General features: G+C 26.8%; 2 protein-coding genes across 3 annotated transcripts; both read right to left on the bottom strand.

The window, feature by feature from the left end:
* Positions 1 to 1,111: 1,111 nt before the first annotated feature.
* Positions 1,112 to 3,916, bottom strand: LOC113862893 (probable WRKY transcription factor 75). 2 transcript variants are annotated; one of them, XR_003504502.1, is made up of 3 exons: positions 3,295 to 3,916; positions 1,466 to 1,881; positions 1,112 to 1,362 (listed from the first exon to the last, which is right to left on the bottom strand). XR_003504502.1 is itself a non-coding variant. In XM_027496177.1 (2 exons), exons 1-2 carry the CDS (start codon positions 3,687 to 3,689, stop codon positions 1,704 to 1,706), a joined length of 573 nt encoding a protein of 190 aa, XP_027351978.1. In that variant the 5' UTR covers positions 3,690 to 3,916; the 3' UTR covers positions 1,225 to 1,703. The 2 variants fall into 2 exon arrangements, 1 of the variants encoding a protein (XP_027351978.1); XM_027496177.1 differs by having other exon boundaries at positions 1,225 to 1,881.
* Positions 3,917 to 22,511: 18,595 nt separating this feature from the next.
* LOC113862273 lies at positions 22,512 to 23,004 on the bottom strand. The gene is made up of 2 exons (XM_027495363.1): positions 22,896 to 23,004; positions 22,512 to 22,816 (listed from the first exon to the last, which is right to left on the bottom strand). The coding sequence occupies exons 1-2, from the start codon at positions 23,002 to 23,004 to the stop codon at positions 22,512 to 22,514; spliced, it is 414 nt and encodes a 137-aa protein (XP_027351164.1).
* Between the last annotated feature and the right edge of the window lie 2,062 nt (positions 23,005 to 25,066).

The raw sequence follows: 25,066 nt of genomic DNA, 5'->3' as shown, positions 1-25,066 counted from the left end.
CCTCAAATACAATTGATTCAGTTTAGTCGAGTTGTTACTTACCTTCAACTTAGGTTTACACTTACAAGTTTGAACCCCATAGACCACAAGTCCATCTTCATTTGTTGCTTTAACTTATTATCCCTCTCTCTCTCTCTGAGTCTTACGAGTCTATAGGTTTGCAACATTTTTATGAAAGTCTTTATATGTATATATGAAATTGTTTTAGTTTCTTTATTTCTTCTTCTTTTCATTGGGCTTTAGGTCTTGGGTCACACGTCTTTTTTCTCGTACCATAAATGAGCCATGAGGCCATGTAAACTCTGATATCATTTTTGCTTTTATAGACGGGCCAGATTCAAGCAGTACACCGCAGGGAGAGCAATCTAGTTAAAGAATTAAGCTTGAGGTTATACCTTTGTTTAAAATACTTAAGACAGTTGAATTTGTGCATTTTCAGGCAATGTGACATTTCTTTAACTTCTTATACACTTGCGATAAAATCAATGTTAGATTGGAATTCTTTTATGTGCAAGGATTCAAATTTATCCCTTATGATATTGATGACTAATTAGATATATATATATATATATTATCATATCAATAATATACTTAGATATACGATTGGCATTGTGATATTGACGATTAATTATATACATGAATTTTATATATATAACGCATTCTAGCAATTCATGAACAATACTTCTGTAAAATGTTCATAACTTTTTATAAAGCCAGGATAACAATTTTTGCAAGACTAGCATGTTTATGAATTGAAGAGTGAGAATTGTATTGGAGTTTAATTCACTTGAACTCTTAAAGAAGTAATTTGTCAATAAATCTGTGTGCGCATACATAGGTTATATAATTAAGAAAGAAAGAAAGAAAAAAATGGTTCATAAAGTATCCGAGAAAGGTAAACCTGAGAACATTAATCTTGGTATGAAAGAGTTACTATAATGTATTATATATGATTTTTGCCAAACTATTTTTATAAAATTTTGTTTACTAATATGCGTACATACATACATATCGTAAAAAGTTACATATTGCGTGTAATTAATTTGTTATACAACTGCTAGAATTTGGTCAATGAGGCATGTTTAGAAATCACAAAAAACTGTTGCGTTGAACATTTGTTAAGGGCTATACCATGCCCTTTTTTTTTATTATTATTATTAAAATAAGTGAGTGACAATCAACAGTTTTGAAAAAAAAAAAAAAAACAAACAAACAAACAAAATAGAATAAAGGTAAACGCTTCCCCAACATATATACGTTTGGATGCAAATGAAGAAAATTGCTTCGCTCACAGTCATTGATGGCATCCTGCTCCTTCAAGACTTGTTTAGCAAAGCTAGCTCGTAAGATTTTGATCTCCACCTTTTCAATTCACAGAAGCTACACTTTAGTTTCTACTAGATAGCTTGTATTCCAACATTATAATAAGAGCCATATAAAAAGAAAAGGAATAAAGGATATTAACCTGTATATATTTTCAGCGGTACCAAACTTGACGGCTGAATTTACATAACCTAATATTCCAATTTAAAAGAAGAAAAAAAAAAAAAAAAGGAAAGAAGATTGTCTAAGAGTTTATGCAAACTAGGTTTTACTTCTATTGACACAGTTTTATTTTTGTATCAAAAGCGGAACTAAACTAGGGTTTCCCAATTGATGTAACTGGCAGAAGACAATGTGCCAGTTTATGTGGAAAAGAAGCTTCAAAAGGGAGTGTATATTTGCATCTGACTCAAAATGTGCTCAAAGTTGTCTGTTGTCTTCTCAATTGGGTGGGTGTGCACTCCCTCATAAGTGGTCACCACTACCCCTTCATCTTTGGTTAAGCGTTGGACTTGCTTTTTCACATTGCATCCTTGATGCGTGCACCGGTAATAGCTCCTGCAAATAAGAGAACCAATTCAGTCCACGTATTTGGCTCCACATTAATTTAACCATGAATTTCATATGGAGAGGGAATCAGATTTTTTATGGTATTAGATACAAAGTACCAGCTCTATTATTTCAACTACTAAAAATTAATACAGTATGTAATAATAGTATTACATCATTATTTTCAGTTCTTACATACTTTTTATCTTTTTTATCTACATGTATCGTTAAATATTATTTCAAATATAGAAAAGACACCCCTTTCTAGTAGCTAGTACAGGAAATATTATTGAGATAGTATATCATGTATGTGCATAATTACAATTCAAGCTTCAAACTTCTAGGCATTAATGATGGCCTAAAGTCTTGACATGTGCTATATATTCCATCTTTTAGCTACTGTTTTGAATATAAGAAAGCAAGCAATAATGAAAAGAAAAACAGTAAAACAAAAATGAAGACTAATAAAAAATATCACGCATGATACAAGTTATCCCAATGGTGGAGGAATATCAGATATGCTGCTGCTGCTATGGCATAAAATCATCGTCCCGATGTGCAGCGTATGGAGACAAAAGTGTATATGTGGATTTGTTGATGATTTCAATGATCGATCATCATCCACCATGTGTAGCTCCATTGAGTTTGGATTGGACTATTATTACAATAAACAAAAAATATCCAGAAAATTTAAATGGTCGCCAAAATAACCATTCATCTCGTTTAGATCTTTCTTTTTGTCCAGTTACATAATAGATCATGAAAGCATTTGAAATAGTTCATGATTTCTCATAAAAAAAATAGTTTAAAATTTTTATACATTCCTTTTAATTTATTTTTAAAAAATGTACAATCAAATTTATGTTATAAATTTTCATATGATAACAGTGTTTAATTATTAAATTATCTATTCAAACATGATATTCACTCTATTGCGTGCACGCAGGAATGCATACACATGCTTCCTTCTTCTATTCCTGTTCCTTTTGATTTGACGTACACATGTGCAGCACATTAGAAAATAAAGACAGAGAAGGGAATCTAGAGGAATGGAGAAAACAAAAACCCAACAAAGGGAACAAAAAGAAGATCATGTTAGTATTTTCATTTACCGGTTAGAAAATATCGATCCTCAGCCAACAATCCCAACGAAACAATTGAACCAAGACTTCTAGAAAGCCTAGTATGAACTCAACAAGAACCTCTTTTTTGTTTTAATTCACAATTATAATTCAACGGGATAAGAACTATATAGTATATACATGGTGGGGTCTCGTCATATTCTTAGTAAAATTGTGCACGTATATTCCAAGTCAAACATATCAGGCGCCAATGGCCATTGCCACATGGAAAAAGAAGACGAAGTATTAATTAGAATCAAGAGAGGAAAAAACCACAGAAACATTAAAATTTGGAACTAACCTTGGGAATTTGTTGTTCTTAACAGCTTTTTGGCCATACTTCCTCCATCGATACCCATCATCAAGTATATCAACTTGGCTCCTTGTTTGAAAAGCATATCTAGGCTTTCTAACCTTTTTCTCCCCTTTCTTTTTATTGTTCCCTGAACCACCTAACTCATCACTCACATTAATGCTCCCACTGAACTGAGACATTAAACCATCTCTACCACCTTCTCCTTTGTTCACCAACTTCTCATCAAGATGATCACTACTTTCATTTGTAGGCCTCAAACCCAGAAATGCGTTGTTAGAGCTTTGACCACTAAAACCATGCTGAGAGCTTCCTAGAACACTTGCTGAAGCCGGGTAGCTAGAAGAATTTGGACAGGGGAACAACATGGAATAATTCTCCATTGAAACCAACCAAACTCAAATATTCTTTGTCACTATATAGATATGTGTGTAGCTAGAAATTAAGAAAAAAAAAAAAAAAGATGTAGCTTAGGAGCTAGAGGAGGGTGAAGGAAAAGTGAAGAAAAATTTTATGTGGTAAAAAGATGAAGAAGAGGAAATATAAATGGTGGGGGCGGCGCTTAATCTAAACGTGGTTGATATAGTGGATACATACACCGAATGTGAGGAAAGAGAAAAGAAAGTCCAAAGAGATATATATACAGTGCCCCCAGTGTCGTAAACGGCACGAAAATTGTCGAGTGTATATGTTGTGAATATTGAGCTTTATTTATTTTGAGCAGCGTAGAGGGTTTAATTGGAATAAGAGGGCGCTCAAGTCTATGGTGGAATTCTGAGGCGGCTCCATCATTAGGATAAAGACATTACTGTATTGTTTGGTGAGTATTTCTGAAACCACATAGCCAATAAGATCTATGGATTATCATTTTAAATTTGAATGTATATATATCTATTAAAGGGAAATCAAATCACATGTTCACCCTTCAATTTAAAATATTACTTTGGTTAAAAAGTTATCAATTAAAAAATATCACTTTTTAAATACGTATCATTTTTTAATTGAAGAAACGAGAACGACAAAAAATAAAAATATTCTTTGTATCATTAAAACTAGATGATTTTTTTTGTTTACTTTTGGAAAACTGTTTTTGAGACCCTATGAAAAATAAGAGATAGAAATAATTCTCTCTATATATACATAAAATAAAATGAAGAAACTTAAAATCATATAAGAAAGAGGATAACTGTGTCTACGCTGTAGGCTATTATAGTTATTAGCAAGACAATAAATTACCGGAGTTTAATTTAAGTAATATTTGTTTGATTCCTTTTAAGGTGTAGTTTTAGATTAATTTAAATTTTATGAAAAGAAAAAACTTTCACTGAAAAAGGTATTCCATCGTATTGTAAATATTTTTGGCTCAAATAAGGTTATTTTTATAAAAAAAATAGTTTATTTGTAGTCTAGATAAAAAAAATTTAATAAAATGATAAAAAATAATTCAGATTTCAAAGATCTGTGTAGGTGACGGTAAGGGGTCATCGTTTGTGAATGTGGTTTGTGTTTTGTTCGAGGTAGTCTTGGCGAAGACTAGAACCAGTTTTGTTTGGACTTATAAATAAATATGAGGGTTATGGTCACAGATCACACGTGTATAAGGTCATTTATCGTAATAAAGTTTTGATCAGGGAGAGAGAATGGGTGGGTGCAAAGTTTTGAACGTAGCAGCTTCCATGAAATATCTAGCTGCCCTAATAAACGATAAGTCTAGATTCCAGAAGGTTGCCTCCATTATATTTGTAAAAGTTTATCTAAAGTGATTTGGGTATATGAACATTTAATGGAATATATATTTCATGACAAATGTTAATGAGTGATTTAAGATTATTTCTTAAGAAATTTAAAATATTATATAAATTATAAAAAATGTAATTAATAGTTTTTAAAATTTTTTTATGTAATCTAGCATATTTTTTTTAAATTTCTTTTTTAATTTGATTTCGTAATCTGTGTTCTAAAAATATTGGTAACCAAGACTTGTTTTATTGAATAATTTTAAATCGTCCTATTTTATATCCATACGAATTTTCTAAACTATAAAATAAATAAATTATAATAGCAAAAAAATTATTAAATAATTTGTATGTTTTAAAATAATAAATGTATGTATTTTTTTATTTAATATATTTTTAAAATAGTAGGAGGACTATTAAAAAATATCGTTTTATTTGTTGCTTAATTAATTAAGTAATGAAAGAAAAACTTTACTTTTGAAAATGTATATTTGTAATGTTAATCAAGTCACATTATACATACGACAGTAATATTACATATCACAAAAATAATATCAACAAAATAATTGAATGAAGAATTTTCATGCGCTATAGTATTAAACAACACTCATGTGTTATCTTTCTTCTGTTATTTGTAATCCTTTTTTTCTTTTGAGAAAAATTGTAATTTCTCAGTAGCAGTTTTCATAAGAAACTATAAAAAGAAAATTCAATTTAATTTTTTTGTACCTTCTTTTCTCTTTGCAAAGGAGGTCTTGTAAAAATAATTGTTAACGAATAACTACAACCATTAGACTTTGTATTTCCTAAACAAGGATTGTGGTTATACTATTTTCACCCAGCCGAATGCATATGAGATGTTTGTAGGTTAAGAACTTTTAGAAGCTTTCATGTGTGAAATTTAACTTAAGCAAAAGCAATGGTACGAATGCAAAAAGGTGGCCAATACTAGGCCTGCCACATACAAGTTTAACCAAATATAAGCCTTAGTATTCAATATTTGCGCAAGGCAAACATGTTTGAAAATGGTTGGTAACATGTTTATATCTAGTATGGTGAATGATTTAACGTGATAAAAAACTTAAAATAGTAATGAATATTAAGTGTTTAAAATTAAAATTAAGTTAAAACATATGTAAATATCAGTTGGGCGAAACTTAAAATATTTGTTTGCATGGGCATTACGTCAGTCAACGAAGGTAGAATCAAATGCTCAGGTAAATATAGACGCGTGAGAACAAAGTATTGTTAAGAAGATTAATCCACGACAGAAGAGACACAGTTTTCTGAATTAGTGGCTATATGAGATTGACTACCGAGAGAAGTGTACACGATACAATAACTCAAGAGTTAAAGGCATAGAATAGTTATTTTAAGCAGCAGATATCCTTGGTGGTATTAATAACACTTTAGGTACAACAAAGTAATTAAAACTATACTTAAATTTGAACACATTTATTTGTTTTATTTCGATATAATGAGTAAACATTTAATGTTAATATTTAATATATGACTTATCAAAGTAGATTAAATTAATGTGTTCAAATTTGAGTATATTTAAGATGAAGTTGTTTAATCTTATTTTTACTTGCCTTAATAAGGTTGGTTTTCACTTGATACCCGCATATTTTACATATTAATAGTCCTAGAGAGGCTCATGGTTCAAAAAAAAGAGTCCAAAGACAAACTCTAGTGAAGGCAATAGGTGTGTAGTGAATATTAAGCTAAGTAAAGACGCAATCAAAAAACAAGATTGGATGATTATATACAAAATTTCAACAAAAAGAATACGTACTGGGCATCTCTGCATTTGAAACGTACCCAGGCATTTTATCGAGCTATTAACTTAATCTCAGTTTTCTGGTTGGATACTCTATAAATTTAATAACCAAGCCTAACCTTAACCGAGGTTGACTATATGGATCGCACAACGATATTGAGTTTAGTTAAAAACTATATTTTATAATTCAATTAATTAAAAAATCTTTTTTAATAATATTGTTTAGATCTCCCTTAACTCCTTTTTATCGAATTAAGAGTCATGCAATTCACTCTTCCTATTAACGTTTTTATAGGTCTTCTTTACACGTCATCAAATTACCTTAGATGATTTTCAATCATTTTTTCTATTATAGGTACTCCAATATTCTCTTGTGTAGTATCATTTTTTCTCCTGTCTTTTTTCATGTGTCTACCCATCTACTTTAACATTTTTATTTCTATCACTCTCACTTTTGTTTTTGTTGTTCCTTCGAGGCTCAATACTCACTACTATATAGGATATGTGGTCGTAATGCAATACAATAAAACATTCCTTTCAATTTAATAGGTATTTTACGATCACAAATATCTATTGATTTCTTTCTCCACTTTAATTACTCACTTTACATTTTGTAAGTAACATTTTCATTAATTTTCATTATAATCAATTCCAAGTACCTAAAATTAGAAACTTATAGTATAATATTATCTCTGATTTTAACTTTCGATACATGATCTTCATAATTTTTATTTTTATTTTTGCTAAACTTACAAAACATATACTCTATCTTCTACTCAAGTAGAAACTAGTAGATTCTAAAAATTTTCTCCATAAGTCAAGTTCATCATTGACATCTTTTTTCGAGTTCTTAACCAACATTATATCATTTGTAAAGAACATGCACTAAGGGATTAATCTTTTGTATGTCATTAGACTAGATTAAATAAGAACTCAAAGTGAAGGCTTAATGTAAACTTATTCTAATTGAGAAGTTCTTAAATACGCCTTCAAAAGTTCTCACGCATACAATTATCCCCTCATACATATTTTATACACTCCATATATATGTTACATGAACCTTTTTCTTTTCTAAAACCTTTCATAACACTTTTCTTGATATTCGATCATATGTTTTTTCCAAGTCAATAAAAGTTATGTGTAAGTCAATTTTTTTGTAGCAATATATTTTCACTATCTTTTGTGAAAGATATATAACTTCTATTGTAGACCTTCCTAGCATAAAACCAAATTGATTTATCTCTCAATTTTCTCCTATATTTTATGTTTAATCACATTTTCTTGCAACTTCATAGTATAACTTATGAGTTTAATCTTTCTATACTTCTCATAATTTTAAATATCACCCTTATTCTTATACATATATAGGAACTAAAGTACTCTTCTTCCGTTCTACCACATTCTTATATTTCAAATCTCATTAAAGAACTTAGTGAATAACTCCAGTCTTTATTTTTTTCTAAAATTTTTCAAACTTCTATAAAGATATTATTAGGACCAGTCACTTTATCATTCTTTATTCTTTTAAAAAAAATTTCTCCAACTCAAATCCTACGATAATGTGTTAAATTTATATCATTAGCTTACACTTCTAATCTTACTAAAATTTTATTTGCTCCTTATCCCTCATTAAAAAGTTTATAAAAATATTTCTTCCATTAGTCTTTGATGTCTTGATCTGAAATCAAAACTTTTTTATTTTTATCTTTAATACAACTAACTTGATTAATTTATAATTTTAAATGACTTGATTAACAATTATATAATTTGATTTTAATGCACAAGCATGATCATCATCTTGGAAAAGAATAGAAGTATCCTTGTACTTTGCATAATTAAATATTTTTCTTAAAAAATAAAAATAAATATAAATATAAATATAGATTTACGAATTGATGGATATGCTTCTGTCAAAAACCTCATGGGCATAGAGAAATATTTCCCCTTATAGTCATTCACAGTTGGTCCACTTCTGATAATAATATAATTGGTAGTTATTATATATATATATATATATATATATATATATATATATATATATATATATATATATATATAAGTACATAAGTAATTATGAGGTGAATCATGTAAGAAAGTTTTTCTAATTATTCTCGCACTTGACTCTGATTTTTTCATACACGAAGATTTAATAATAAAATAACCCAATAAATATTATAATGGCCACCAACAAGTCAATTATTTTCATCATGGACTCCATCGATCATCAATCATTAATATTGATAATGAAAAATGAATATAAGCCATGGTGGTGATATTGATTAAGAGTGTGTTGCGGTAGCTAAAATTTTATACCAATAAAAAGAGACATGTGATAAGTTAAAAAAATATTATATATAATTTATTTAAAATTATATTATTTATATTATTTGTTATATGATTTTATTATATATATATATATTATATTAAATTTTTTATTTTTTTAATAAATTTTTAGTTTTGAATAAAATATAATTTATATTTAAGCAATTATTATAAATAAAAAATTATAATATAATATATTAATATAATAATTATATAATTGAATATTAATAATAATAAAATAAAAAATATAAAAAATATATTAATATAATATTATTATTTTATTTTTAAATTTTTGTTCATTTAGTATTAATTGTATTTTATTCTTATTTAAAGATTTCATCGCTCTTTAACTTATTTAGATGTAACAAATATAATAATTTATTATTAAATAAATTTATTATTTAAATATATATATATAAATATTTTTAATTTTAAAAAAAAGTATAATTTTTATTTATTATAAATAACAATAATTATAATACAATATATTAATATAATAATTAAATATTAATAATATTATTTTATTTTTAAATTTTAATTTTTTTAGTTTTAATTGTGACCTATTTGAAGAGTTAACTGTTATTTAATTTATTTAAATGTATCAAATATAATAATTTATTATTAAATAAATAAATTATTTAAATACGTATCTAAATATTATTAATTAAAATTTTAATATAAGATATTCTAAAAATTTCTAAGCACACTGCAGAATTTACCTATTATTGGCACATTTTCTTACATGTACGTATTTACGTATTAACTTTCTCCTCTGCATGATTTCATTGAGATGATAAGATATTGAAAATATAATGATTATGGTTTTAACATTTCAATATCATATAATAAAATACATGATAATATATTTCTCTCATATTAAATATTTTACATGGCCTTTTCCATGTAAAAGGTATTTTTCACCCTTCATTGACATTCACAAAGCAAAAGTGATGAGTCTTACAACTAAATTAAAGCAATACATCTAGAGCTAATTATGATATATTTTAACTTCCATTAGCAAGGAAAATACTTGTACTATAAACATGAGTGATAAATACTTTAGGCAATAAATACTTTGGTTAAGCAATAAAAAGTCATAATCCATTGACATTTTACATTTTTTAGCATTTTCCACTATAATGTTTTCCGATTCCTTGTCTTGTTAAGTAGCAAATTATTTCATGTTGTTTATAAGAAAAGAAGAACGTGGAATCATCACCCTAATTTTCTCTAGCCTATAAATATTGTAAAATATTCCCAATCCAAAAATAAATTTTCATAATCCATTAGAATGACCGAGGGCATCAGAACATGTCACAAATACATGAATGACTAAATTTTCTTTTGTTTTTCATGAAATGGCTAATTTGGCTAAAATATGTAAAACATGCATAGCATGCAATCACTTCCCGATAGATAGACCTTCTTTAACTAAGTATGTATTCCTTAATTCCTTACAAATATTTCAATTCTTTTTACAACTTGCTAATGAACTAAAGCAATATTACTCTTGATGTGTTCCTTGTATTCCTAGTGGAAATCAAAGATAATATTTGGTTATGCACAAGTCTTAATGAAAACTAACAAATTTCTTACATACGAAATCTCTTTCAATATTTTCATTCTTAAAATATTTGTGCCATATTACATGGGACTAAGCTTGTCTCCATTTTAAAATGGAATAGGATAATAAGAAAATTATTTTTCCAGTCTAAACAGTAATATTTTATATCAATGAACTTAAATTCTTTTTTCTGAATATAGTCTTTGACAAGATGATGTCTAATTTTTATATGTTTTATTTTAAATGTCTATATTTTTTTTAGAAAGGTCAGCATTATCTTATAAAATAGATATATGATGGTCAAAGATAAAATAATCTTCTGACTAGTATTTTATCCAGAGAAATTGTGAAAAATAAATATATGCAAATATATATATATATATATATATATATATATATATATCAAACTTATATTCTTGAAAAAGTAATTAAGCTCCGATTCTTGTTAAACTAGGAAATCGTCTTTGTGTGACATTGTCCACTCATGCATCTTATTTCTACTAATTCCTAAGCATAGTTAGTGTAAAATATCCTCCTAACCTAAAATCTCCACTTTTCTTATAAAGCAAGTCAAGGTTAGTGGTTCCACTTAAATACCTAAAAATGCATCTGACTACCTTTAGATGTGATTCATGAGAATTAAATTGAAATTTGGCACACAAGTATACACTAAATATAATGTAATGCCAAGTGGTCCTAAAATACAAAAAAGAACCTATCATGCCTTTCCTTTTGTCTCTTGCATTATTTATGGTCTAATAAAAAACTTTAGCTTACCAGTTATGCTCATTTTAATTTTTATAGAAAATTGGATAGACATAGATAAGTTTCCGAATGATTAAGGAATAAAAGAAAAAATAGAATAAAAGTTACAGAAAAACGTCTAAACTTAAACACAAAAAAATTAAAAAATGAAAAAATAACTATATTCAAATTGGCTCACATATCATTTATCTATAAAGTTGAGTCTTTTTTAGCGTTATGACACCGGTCATAAACATTGGAGCGCTTGTATGTCTTGATAAAGAGTCTATATACATACATATATATATATATATATATATATATATATATATATATAAAGATTGCATTTGATTAAAAAAATAATAATAATATCAAACTTCGCAAAAACGACACATTTCGCGCCAAAGAAATAAGCAAAATTTTAACATTTTAACTTCTCAACTGTATCTGTTTTAAAATTACTTCTTTTTGTTAGTTTTTCAAATAAAATAAAAACTTCTAATTTATCTAACTAACTTGAAAATATATTTAAAAAAATTAAATATGTTTATGAAAGAATTTATTTTAGTAGCATGCAGTATTTTTCATCACTTTTTCGAAGACTATTTACTGCCAAAAAATTGTAGCATTTATATTTCCTAATCTGATTTTTTTTTTATATTTTAATGATCATTATTTTATAATATATCCTTATTAACCTTCTTAATTTCATAAAAAATTTAGAGACACGTTGCCTCTGTCATGTTTTTAAATTTTTTTATAACAAAAATATTTAAATTAAAATATAAATAACTTAAATTATGTGTTTTTATTTAATACAAATATTTATAAATGTGAAAAAAAAATAGTATCCTATTCTTTTAGATAATAATTTATTTAAAATAAATGTAAATATATAAAATTATTATTATTATTTAAAAATACTTATCAACTTCTTTATTATAAATGAGAGAATTCTATCTAGAAAACGAGACATTTAGTAGAAATACTGTCTTTTATAGTTAACTATGTGTAATTTTAGGATTGAAGTTAACTCAAAATGATGTGTGAACTACATTATATCTTATTGTAATTAGTTTAATTTTTACTTATTTTTTTGATTTATTTTATTTTAAATTTTGAGATAAAAATTATTACTTCATTTCTTATTATTACCTTGTATAAACATATAGATTTTTCATAAATACTTATATTTACATTTATGAAAGTTTTTTATTTATTTTATATTCCATGGTTACAAAATTAAGTAAAAATAATATATATATATATATATAATTATAAAATTTTATTTTTAGTTATTAAAATATATATTTATAATCACTAGTGAGACATTTAATAGAGCTCAACATATATTTTTTAGAATTAAAATTGATTGATAACGTGTGAATTGCTCTCTCTCTCTGTAACTTGTTTAATATTTACCTACTTTTTTTTATTGTATTTATCATAAATTTTGGAGATAAAAGTTATTACTTTATTTTTTATTATTATCTTGTATAAACTTTTAAATTTTTCGTAAATACTTTTATTTATAAAATTTCTTATTATTTTATATTTTATGGTTAAAAAATTAAATAAAATTAATTTTTAAAAATAATTTTACTATGCATATATATAATTATTTTAAAAATATATAATTTTATTTTTAAAATGTATATTTATTTTAAATAAATATTTATATATTGCACATCCTACTAACCAGTGATTATTGAGTTTTAGGCTAAACATAAGTAATTATCGAAGTATATTAATTTTTTACGTCAATATTTCGCTGATTTAAGTATTAAAGTAATTTTGTAAGTAAACCCCTGCAACGAAGCTGATGAAGAGGAAGGTTACATACAAGAATTAAAGTATAAAAGATATGTGACAAAGTTTCTAACACACTTTTTAACAATTTATACAAAGGTTTTAGATTGCGTTACACAATCGTCGTAGTGTTAGGATCTTAAAAGTTATCGTACCAATAACCCGGTTGCACTTATGGCTGCAATAATAATTATGTTTATTTTATAATTATTGATGACTTTTAACCACAATTAGAAATCTGACTTGTATCGTGTAAAATAGTAAAACATAAATGCCGATTTGAGTTTTCTTCCTTGGGAGGTCTTGTTTGAAGAATACTTTTTGAACACGCTGACTCATCATTGAGGGTGACTAAAATGTCATTAACCCACAAAAGCCAAACATAGTAGACTGGTCAAGAATTGGCGAAAAGGCCCGAAGGTGAAATTTTTCAATCTATGTCGTTAATATTTAATTTCCTTGCCATGTTTTCTTCATCAGCCAAACCCCAATATATATATATTAATATCAAATTCAAAGCACAATTACAAAATATATTTTGACAAATTTTGATTTTCCTAAAAAATAGATAACGTACGTCTTTCTAATATTCAGTCTTTTTCAGATTGTTCTTAATTTTGGTGGTCATCATCATAGGAATGGTAGATGCACCATAATCTATGCAAAGATATATGTATGTGACCGTATGTACACGTGGATTGATATTGTACGTGGGATTGATAAAGACAAGAGAAGCATGAGGATTTGAAGTTTGAAAAACGGAGAGGAGTGCAGAGATTAAAATAGAAATAGGAGTTATGTTAGGTCCGCGCAGCCTCGTTTCACCCTCTCATAATACATTTGAAAAGCAGGCTTCAAACCGCAGATTATTCAAACTCATTTTGAAACGTCAAATGCATGGTCACATGCCACATTATTATTCTTCATGAAACATATGTAGGTGCTAAAGGACCCAATTAACCCCTATATATGATTCCTAACTTCCCATCATGAATTTTCTTTCCAAACATCACGATCAAGTTTCTCCGAAATTGTCTTTAATCTTACGTAAGAGTAGAGAAAATTCCATGCACCAAGTTAAGATCAATTTTAATTTCCTTGCATTTGGTCCACCTTCTCCCCGCGTTCTGTGTGCCACAATTCAGGGTGGAATTTGTGATGGAATCTCGACCCATATCCTTGCAAGTTTTGTTAAGTGTTTCCCATTTGTTGAACCAAATTATCGTTTTTCATCTTTTACTTGCATTCATAATTAGGCAGAGTACGGACGTAGTGATGTGCCAGAAAAACTAGTTTATTCGCTGCTTAAACAATGATATGTGCTTTTGACCTTGCATCTGTCTTCTAATATTCTTGGTCGCTCTGAATACATACAATCCAAAAGAAAAAAGGAATTGAACATTTATAAGAATAATTTATAACCTTCTTATATGTAGATTATTTTCACTTTACTGAAAAAATCTTTACAGATATTTTTTGATAAAATTTAATTTTATCAATCAGCTTTTGAATTTAAAGTTGTCATAAAATATATTAATTTTATAAAATTTTACACAAACTTAAAATTAATGGATACTATATTGCCTTATTTCATTTCATGGTATGGTATGTTATATATATATATATATCATTCTTATTACGCACAATCTATATCAGTACTAGCAAATTTAACGACTACCTGTTATTACTGAAATTACTTACTAGATCGCAGTTAATGAGATCAATCAGATTGAAAATGTCTTCATCTAATTGCAAGGCTCTACTTTTCTTGTACATATTGGGTGACAGATACAATTGTAAAAACAAAAGAAAAATGGGATGTTGATCTCACAATTAAACTCTCCTGTCGTAAATGTCAAAAGCATCCACACAGGCACAAGTATGGCTCCTCGGAGGAAAAATTCAAGGAATTTAATGAAAAATTCTTTGCAAGAATATGAAAAGAATAAAAAAATAATTAAGTTTTTATTATAAATTTATTGATAAAATTAATATGAATATATGTTTTACCTTTAGTCTTATCCCTATACCAAATTAATTAGTACTTAGGGATGAATGTTCTTAATAGTTTATGAATATTCTTTAAATTAATCTAATTACATGAATAATTATGTAAATAAATGCAATTATTATATATTTCTTTGTTGCAATAAGTTTATATATATTTTTAGATCGGGAAGATCTTTTGACATAAAACCAACAAGGTTAAAATTGATTATTATTATTAATGTATTCCAAAACCTCACATATGTTTCTAGCTTAGGAAGTATAAGACGCAGGAGCTTGAGTGTGGTGAACTAGGATTGCCCCTCTTCTTTGTGATGATATCATCTCTTCTTTTGATTTTTTTTTTTTCTTTATTTTAAAGGAATCTATAGACCTTGATTTTTTTTTGAAGAAAATGACTTTCTTTGTTTCTTTTTCCCCTTATAAATGTCTAATAAATTTACTGCTTAGAGCTATTACATCTGAAGACTTCGCTCTTGATTTTATATATTTGCCTATTGTAATATGTCGATTGGACAATTTTACCCTCCGTGTTTCCAAATTGAATTCAAGCACTGGCTTTACTTATTAAAAAAATAAAATAAATGATACTTTCTAGGAATATATATATATATATATATATATATATATAATGAGTTTCATGAATATAAGCAATATAATTCATGAATTATGAAAATTGTGGCGCTATGATGAAAATCATGAAAATGTCATTGGTGGTGAGTAATTTTATTAAATAAATTAATGTTGTTATTTTAGCTGTAAGCCCAGTCAAAGTTGGAAAACTACAAGGATGTGTGATTTTTTCAATGTAGTACAATATATATTTGTGTGTGTATAGAGACATTTATGTATTAGATGTGGATTGAAAAGTAAGCCATTTCTTGTTCTCAGAATTAGTCCAAGCACAATTTTCCACAATAGAATATTGAACAAAATCATAGTCAGTAACACATGAAATGCAAGAAAGTACAAGTTCAAACTTAATAAAACATTATTTTACAAATAATGAAAAATATAAATAAAAAACATACATACTCGAAATTCTAAATTTTGAAAATTAGTTTAAATTTTTAATTTGAGTAAGAATTATAATAATCTAAAAGTTTACTTTCTTGATTTAACAACCAACTTCTAAAAAAAAGAGAAAAAATTCATAATCAAGAAAGTAAACATAGATATGTTATTTTACAACAAATAAAAATCAAATTTATAATATAAAAAAAATTCTAACAAATTTACTTTAAAAAAATCATATGTTGAAACTAGATATCATTCAAATACGGTTATTACAAGTAACTTTCCATTCTAGCTTAACTAGACATTCCACCAAGGACTGAGGGACAACATCTCACAGTTGCCATTAGTTACTTTCTTCAGTTTATTATTCTCAATATTTTAAAATTTAAATCAATTATTAAATCGATAAAAATATTATTACATGCTCAACCGTGAGCATATAAATTTTTGTCTATATATATATATATTGCATAATATGTTAAATAATAAAATAATACAAAATTATCATCAAATAATGAATAATAATACATTTATGCTTAATAATAAATATGATATTTATAATTTTATAAATATATTATTGAAATTGTGTTAAATCATATATATATATATATATATATATATATATATATATATATATATATATATGTGTGTGTGTGTGTGTGTGTACATGTGTATATAGATATATTAACGACAAATAGATGATGCAATGATTAAGTATTGGTGTTTCTTTTACAATATCTAGAGTTTGAGTCTCGCAAACAACACTTTTTTCTATATAGTTTTAGTAGGCAATACAAGAAAAGATAAAAAGCAATTAAAAATAAAAATGGTAAGAAAAACATGGATTTAATTTTGGCATAATGCATCTCTGATGGCTCGAGTGAGGGTTAGGTGAACTTATGCCCTAACTTGCTTTTATGCATTGTGAACTTTTTTGTTTTGTTCTGTTAATTGATTTGATTATTTTTTAATAAATCCGCTGCAATCTAATTAGGTTTGGTTTAATTTTCATCATTGTTATCAAACCTATCATTCAAAATTGTTAGTTCAAATAATAACTATAAACTTGTGAGCGGATAATTGAATATAATCTTCATGGTACAGAAACTTGCAAATGAAACTACCTCATTCATTTATGGGTCAAACTTGTAAGGATTGCATTTAGATGATAAATTGATTTTTAAATCTTTTAATTTTAGCTGTACATGTATGATTGCATGATTCATATTTGTTATTCTCATTCTCATATAAAAATAACTTGTATTGTTAAATACACCATAAAGTGATTTATTAATTAAGCATCGATTTGTTTTACATGTATGATGACTTATGTCGTAAATTTAACAGTTAAAGTTATTGAAATAAGCTAAACTTTATTTATTTTGAAAAACCATATCAAAAAGTTTATTAAAACACGATTAAAATAGCTTATAAAAGACGTATATTTTGTATGTCTTGTTTAGATAAATTTTTTGGAAAGTAGAAACAACTTATATTTATTATTATTTAAAGTAATATTTCCAACACAAATCAACTACCAAAGTAGAATAAACTGTATTGACATGAGAGAAATATGTCGAATAATTAAACTTAACTAGATAGAGAAAATATGCAACCACTTAGGCGTGGGTAATCAAGACAACCATTCATATATACTAGCTCTGCTATACTCCAAGTCTCAGTTAATGAAGCACTAGCCAGCAAAATGTTAAACTCTGAGCAAGGATATTTTAGTTAATTACAACACGAGGAATTAAGGAGTATATTGGTAACCAAATATAGGCTTAAGTAAACCAAAATTAGACGTTAATTAGGTGAGGATCCACAATTATGTTACAGAAGTAGGATTAAGACGTTACACATCCCAATCAAATGTTAAATGATGCTTAATTTGCACTCGCAATTTATTAATTTGACTTGTACAAACCAAACCTCAAAGAAAATAAAAAGTTAATGGACCATGCTAATCACCAGAGATTTTATTCACTCCCACTTTATCTAATCATAATCGTTTTCCTCATTATCAAATTACATAATTAATTACAATAACATATATATAAAATACTGAAATACAATTGTTAAACCAACTAATTTTAAGTTATATATAATTTTAAGAAATAATATTATTTAAAATATTTTATTACATGTATAATTAACTTTATAATATAAATAAAAATCTATTATTTTAACAGTTAGTAAAGTTACTCTCATATACGGTCTGTAACATATACATTTTAAGAATGAAATTGATTAAAAATAATACATAAATTACACTTTTTCATGCTACAATAATTTTACTTTTTATTTATATATCTATAAATTCAGGTTCTTTCCACTCTAACAGTTATTATATATCTATAAATTCAGTCAGAGTGGTTTAAGTCAAAATCTTTATTCAAATTCAAATAATAAATTTTCTCCAAATCATATATTGTGCACTTACGTTTTAGTTAACTGTAACATTAGCATGTATTTATACATCACATAAAATCATAGGAAGTAGAGTCCATCTAGCAGCGTGTGTATGAGGGGCAGAGAGATAGGGATGAAAATAGGTAGAGTATTATAATATCAATCTTCATATTCACGATTTAAAAAAAATACTCGTACTCAATCATATATCCGTGTGGGTATGAATATTAATTCCCGTACCCCTATCCTTTCGGTACCTGTATGCTCTCATCTTGTACCCATTACTCACGTTGTTTGAGAAAAAAATATTTATAAAGAAAAAAATATTTATATAACTTCACATAAGTAGTATAATAATAGAAAAATTTAATATTTAATTGTCGAATAAGGTACAAATATAGATAAACAAATAAATATTCAAAGATTACAAGTATTAAATATATCTTAATATAATAATTTTTTAAACTAAAATTCTTAGAAACAATAAGCGAAACTAAACATACAAGTTATTTATCGGTGATAACTTTATCTTAAGTGAGATTCGATCAATCGGCAACGTTAGAGCGACAACAAAATAAATCTGCACAATGGGTGACCTTTATGTGGGATCACTTGATGATCTCTTGTGGCGGCATTGAGAACTAACTCTAATGAATAACATTTCATAGTTGTTAGGTTTTAATGAAAACAAGTACTAACAACCAAAAGTAGATATATAAAATATTTTTTAACTTTTGATTTTAAAATTATAAGAAAAATAATAGATTTAATTAAAATAATATAATATAATTAATATATATATATATATATATATATATATATATATTAATACTATTATTTTTAACTTATATACTATACGAAAGTATTTTGTCAAAAATACAAATTTTTGAAAAATTATCTTAATGAATTAAATATTTATAATGTATATAAATTTTAAAAGAAAGAATTTGAATAAAAGATAAATGGTCACAATAAAATTTTATAATAAAGAAATATATGTGTATATAAAAAAAATTATACTTTTTTATCTGAAGAAAAAATTAACAAATAAAAAGTAACAATAATTTTTTATATTTTATATCTTTTCAAAAACTTCTTTAAACATAAATAAATAATAAGAATAATATTATTTAAATTCAATATATTATAATTATGCTTGTAATACATATGTTGGATAGAAAAATATTATTTTAAATTTAAATATAAAAAATAAAATTTAAATATTATCAATAAATAATAAGTTTACGGTAATAGTAGATGATTGTAAAATTTATAAAATATTCACTTTATGATTTAAATATCAATATGATTTTATTAACAAAAATATTTATGTGAAAAATATTTTATGTGTGTCATATATAAATAATATTTTTAAAAAAGTCAATCTTATATCAACTATGTAATAATTAAATTGTATTAGCCTAATTAAATAATATAAAATAGTAAATAAATTTTTCTATTAAAAATATAAATTAAAATAATTTTTTTGGTTTATTTTAATATTAAATATATTTTTATATTAATCTTATATAATTTCACATAAGTAATATAATAATACAAAAATTTAATGCATAGTTGTAAAACAAAATTCAAACATATATATATATATATATATATATATATATATATATATGTGTAGGTATGGGACAGGTGGATACTTAGATATCTATAACAAAAATAAATGTTGCTCAATATATTTATTTTACATTCGGAAATAAGATGAATTATGAATAAATGTATTTTTACTTAATAATAGTGGTGCTATTATTTGTAAGAAAGTGCTGCTTTTCTCATCTGATGTTCCCCCTTTATATCAAATATGATTTGACTGTTAGCCACCTATTTTGTCTTTTAAGATTGATTTTACGTCAAATGTGATCTGATTGTTAGCCACCTAACCAGAGTTGCCTATGTTATATTTGAAGATTGATTTTAAAACCTGGAATCACGATATGAAAACCATTATTTGCTTTAGGTTTTAGTAATAATTTTATAATTATTCATAAGAACAATATTTACTTAATGGTAATTTAATTTTTTTTATTGTTTAAATTTAAAACACATTCATTTTATAAGAAGTTTAAAATAAAATAAATTAAACACGTGTTGTATTCATAAATGTGATTGGGAATGATTATTCAAAAGTATGTATATATTTTTTTAAATATTATGATCTAATTTAAATAAATTTTACGTAAATACTTATAAAAAATAAAAAAATATTATTTTACAAACAAAGTGATGTAATAATAGCAATGACTTATTACAAATAGTACTCAAGCCCTCTAAAAAAAATAAATTTTTATTAAGACAATTATGTCATGAAACAAAATAAAATAACTTCTAAAATAATAAAGAGCAATAAAAGTTAATTTTAATTTACAGCACGAATTTAATTTCTTTGTGCAATACTTAAAATATCTAAATTTTTTGGGGTACATTAAAATAACTTATTCTAAAGTCATGTCTATACACTCACAGCTTAATAATTATATTCAGTCTGAAAAAATAGATGTTGATACAAGTAGTAAGGACCAAACACACGCATGATAGGATTCTTTCCTATTTGTATATTATTAGTAGCTACTTTAACTGTTAATTAGTGGAACAGACAATACTTAACTGAAGATCTGGGTTTTAACTTGTGCAGCATCAAGTTTGACCAAATAAGCAAAACGTATACGCTGCTATGTTGGTAACCATTAATGTTATGGCTAGGAATTGCCATGGTCTCATCCTGCAACGCCTTCTCTGTGCAGGAATTGCATGGCTATTTAAGGTGTGATTGATGATCTCATCTCTTAATTTCTTTTATTATTGTTATATAGTTTTTTTCTTTTTCTTTTTCTTTTTACTTCCCTCTCTTCTTCTCAGCTTATGTGAGTCTGTGACCAGTCTCACGATTTTAGAAGTCAAGAAAAGCAACCTCATTGCAGGCCGTAAGCAGTGACGACAACAGAATAATCCAATATGGCTAATATCTTTTTTTTCAACTTAACTTATTTCGTTTATCTTTTGAAATCGTACACATTTTTGACATAATATTATTCTTTTTGAGTTAACAATACTTACAGGTATAATGGAATTATTTTTTTAATTAACAACTATTTTATTCATTAAGTTTTAACCGAAGATTTTGATTACAAAATTAAGTACATGCTACTTGAATTAACTCTAATTAGTCACCTACATGTGTTAAAATATGTTGATATCAGATTTTAAATTTGTATGATTATCATACTTAATAAACTTTTATAAGATAAGAGATTAATCAATTTAACACCGTTGATTTTAAGGTTTTTATTCAGTAGATTAATTTTATAAAAAAATTATTAAATATTTTATAATATTATTTTAATTCAATAAATAATATATTAAGTTAATTTTTTTAATTTTTTTTTACTTTTTTCAATATGACTTAACAAAGCCTAAAAACAAGAAGAAAACTAATTACAAAACTTAGGCCAGGCAAAGCTAAAAGAGTCCAGCCTTAACAAGGGCTCTAAAGAGGAAGGAGTATAATCCGGCCAGCAGTATGGCCTCCCATCCTCGTGCTCAAGTTGAGCCACCCAATTAACACATTGATTGACCTCCTAAAAGACATAGTTAAACTTAACAAATTTAATATTTTTAAGGAGAGTCCTAATTTCCCTAATCACCATAGTCAAATGGTGGTTATTACACTAGATTTAGTAATTAAACAGATAGCTTCTTTACAATCACATTCAATATAAATAATGTAAATATTTTTAGCTATAACTAGTTTGAGGCTCCAAGCAATAGCCCAAAGTTTAGTAGCAACCAAAGAGCAAAGCTATATGGAATTATGGAAACCAGCTATGAAAGCTCCTATGTGATCCTGGATGAGCGCCCCACAACTAGCAGCCCTCAACTCATGCTCGACAAAGCCATCAGTATTAAACTTGAATTGGTTTTTTAGAGGAGGTTTCCATTTGACCATACTTTGAGGCTTTAACTGCTTGGTAGCTAACAACACCTTACTCCTACTACAAGAGAAAAAGTAGTCAAACTCATAAACAATCCTTTTCAACATATCTTCAATACTTAAAGCAGAAAACTGAAAAATGGCACAGTTTCTATTATTCCACAAATGGTAGGCTACAAAACCAAATAAAGAAGGTCAAAAAGGATACATGAGAAAAAACAATTATGTTAAACAACAACAAATTATCTAGACCAAGGCTAAAGAACACAGCCGATTTATCAAGTGGGATGATCTTATTCCAGAGCTGATTAGCCATATAGCAGTCTCTAAGGGCATGCATCACAGTCTTAGGGGCCCTCATTACATCTACATCAATCAAAGAAATTACTCATTCGGTGATGGAACTGCTCCATATTAGTTAAAAGCCTCCCATGGAAAACTTTCCATAAAACACAAAAATTTTAGGGGGACTCTTCCATTTCTAGATTAAATCAAAGTTCTTATTAGTAGAATTATTATTTTGATTACTAGCAGAAGTGAGATTATAAGCTGAGCTTGTTGATAAAATACCATTTCTGGTGTCTTTCCAGAAAACCTGATCAGGCTCATTAGAAAAAACAAGAGGGCTAGTAAGGGCTGTTTCTTCACAAATGGCCCTAGGGAGAACCTGCCTAATTTTCCTCCAATTTCACCTACCTTGGTCAAAGAAAAGTAAAAAGAGCAAAGTTAGAAAGGCTTGGGTATTAAGGGAGCTAATTGTCCTATCAGAATTTCACAGTCATACCATTTTCTAAAATTCAACCAAGACCTGAAGAGAAACTATCCCGAACAGCAGTCATACCTTTCCACAAAGGGGAAACATAATGACTCTTAGTAACCCTAGGATTTTTCTTAACGCAAAGCTATACTTATGACAACTAACCTGAGACCATAATTCATTAGGAGATGCAATAAGCCTCCAACAGAGCTTTATTATGAAGGCTTTGTTGATTCTATGAATGTCCCTAAACCCTAATCCCCTCCTACACTTAGGTTGGCAAATAGTCTTCTAACTTATCAGATGACACTTTTTCCCTTCCAAAGAACCTCAAATAAAGTTTTTACATATTTGATCAATTTTTTTGCAAACAGATTTAAGAATAAAGCCTGCCTACATAAAATAGTTGAGAATACTCAAAATACAAGATTGGGCCAACACAATTCTGCCAACCATAGATAAGGAATTCATCTACCAACTAGAAAGTTTCTTTCTAACTTTATCTATGATAAAACTAAAATCATTCCTAGTCAGATTAAGGTGACTAATCAGTATACCAAGATATTTCTCAAATTTAGGGGAGCTCCTAATTCCTAGCCCTTTACTCAGCTCTTGGATCAGGGCAGGGTCACACCTTTTAGAAAAAAAAAACACAAATGAGTTTTTCTTATTAATAAAAAGGCCAGAGATAGAGCAGAAAGTATTTAACACCTAAAATATAGTTTCAACATTCTATTTATCTGCTTTGGTGACTGAAATAATATTATGAACAAAGAGGAGGTGAGATATTTTGGGTCTAGAATTTTTGAAAGAGAAAGGAACCCATTTTCCCTCATTATGCCTATCTTGAATTAAATGAGCTAAGCACTCAATACACATAACAAAAAGGTAAAGGGAGATGGGGTCACCTTACCTAATGCCCCTACTAGCCTCAAAGGATTCAATTCTACTATTATTCCAATTGATAGTCATAGAAAAAGAAGAGATACAATTATTTATTAAAGCAGAGAATTTAGGGCCAAATCCTATTACCTAAAAAGTGTCCTCAATGAAACTCTAGCTGAGCCTATCGTAGGCCTTCTCAAGATCAATTTTAATAATCATGTAATTACTCCTACGGTTAAGATTATTAAAGGAATGGACCTACTCTTGAAGAATTAGGGTATTATCAATACCCTGCCTACCTCGGATGAAACTAGTTTAGTTTTCAGAGATTAGGTTAGGAAGAAATCCCCTAATTCTATTGGCAAGAATTTTTGTGATAATTTTATAACTAATATTACAAAGGGAAATGGGCCTAAATTGTTTAATATACTGAGGAGCATCAACTTTCGGGATTAAGGAAATAACAATGCTATTAACCTCAAAAATCTTACGGGGGTTATTGAAAACCTCTAAAACAAAACTGAATATGAAAGGAGTAAGAAAATTTCATTGGTTTTTAAAGAAATGGCATGCAGCCCATTTGGGTCAGGGGATTTAAAGTTCCCTATGCTAAATAAAGCATCTCTAACCTCTTCAATTCTAGGATCAACATTAATTAGAACAAAATTTGATTCCTTAAGGGGAGGGAAACTGGAAACTGTCACGACCTATTTTTATAAAGGATCGGTGATCATGTATTATTGCTCCCAGAACATATTTATTTATAAAATAAAATAATTAT

Source organism: Abrus precatorius, unplaced genomic scaffold, assembly GCF_003935025.1.
Source record: "Abrus precatorius isolate BTA unplaced genomic scaffold, Abrus_2018 Scaffold3, whole genome shotgun sequence".
NCBI classification, from domain to species: domain Eukaryota; kingdom Viridiplantae; phylum Streptophyta; class Magnoliopsida; order Fabales; family Fabaceae; genus Abrus; species Abrus precatorius.
Note: the sequence above shows the minus strand (reverse complement) of the source record. Positions and strands in the feature narration are given on the sequence as shown.

What these genes read in the sequence shown, in the direction of transcription:
- LOC113862893 (XM_027496177.1), bottom strand. Translation starts at nt 3,689, where the DNA reads ATGGAGAATTATTCCATGTTGTTCCCCTGTCCAAATTCTTCTAGCTAC. An exon ending in AAGAACAACAAATTCCCAAG is followed by an intron (nt 1,882 to 3,294) that starts GTTAGTTCCAAA and finishes TCTTATTTGCAG; the next exon opens with GAGCTATTACCGGTGCACGC.
- LOC113862273 (XM_027495363.1), bottom strand. Translation starts at nt 23,004, where the DNA reads ATGAGGGCCCCTAAGACTGTGATGCATGCCCTTAGAGACTGCTATATG. An exon ending in GGCTGTGTTCTTTAGCCTTG is followed by an intron (nt 22,817 to 22,895) that starts GTCTAGATAATT and finishes TTGGTTTTGTAG; the next exon opens with CCTACCATTTGTGGAATAAT.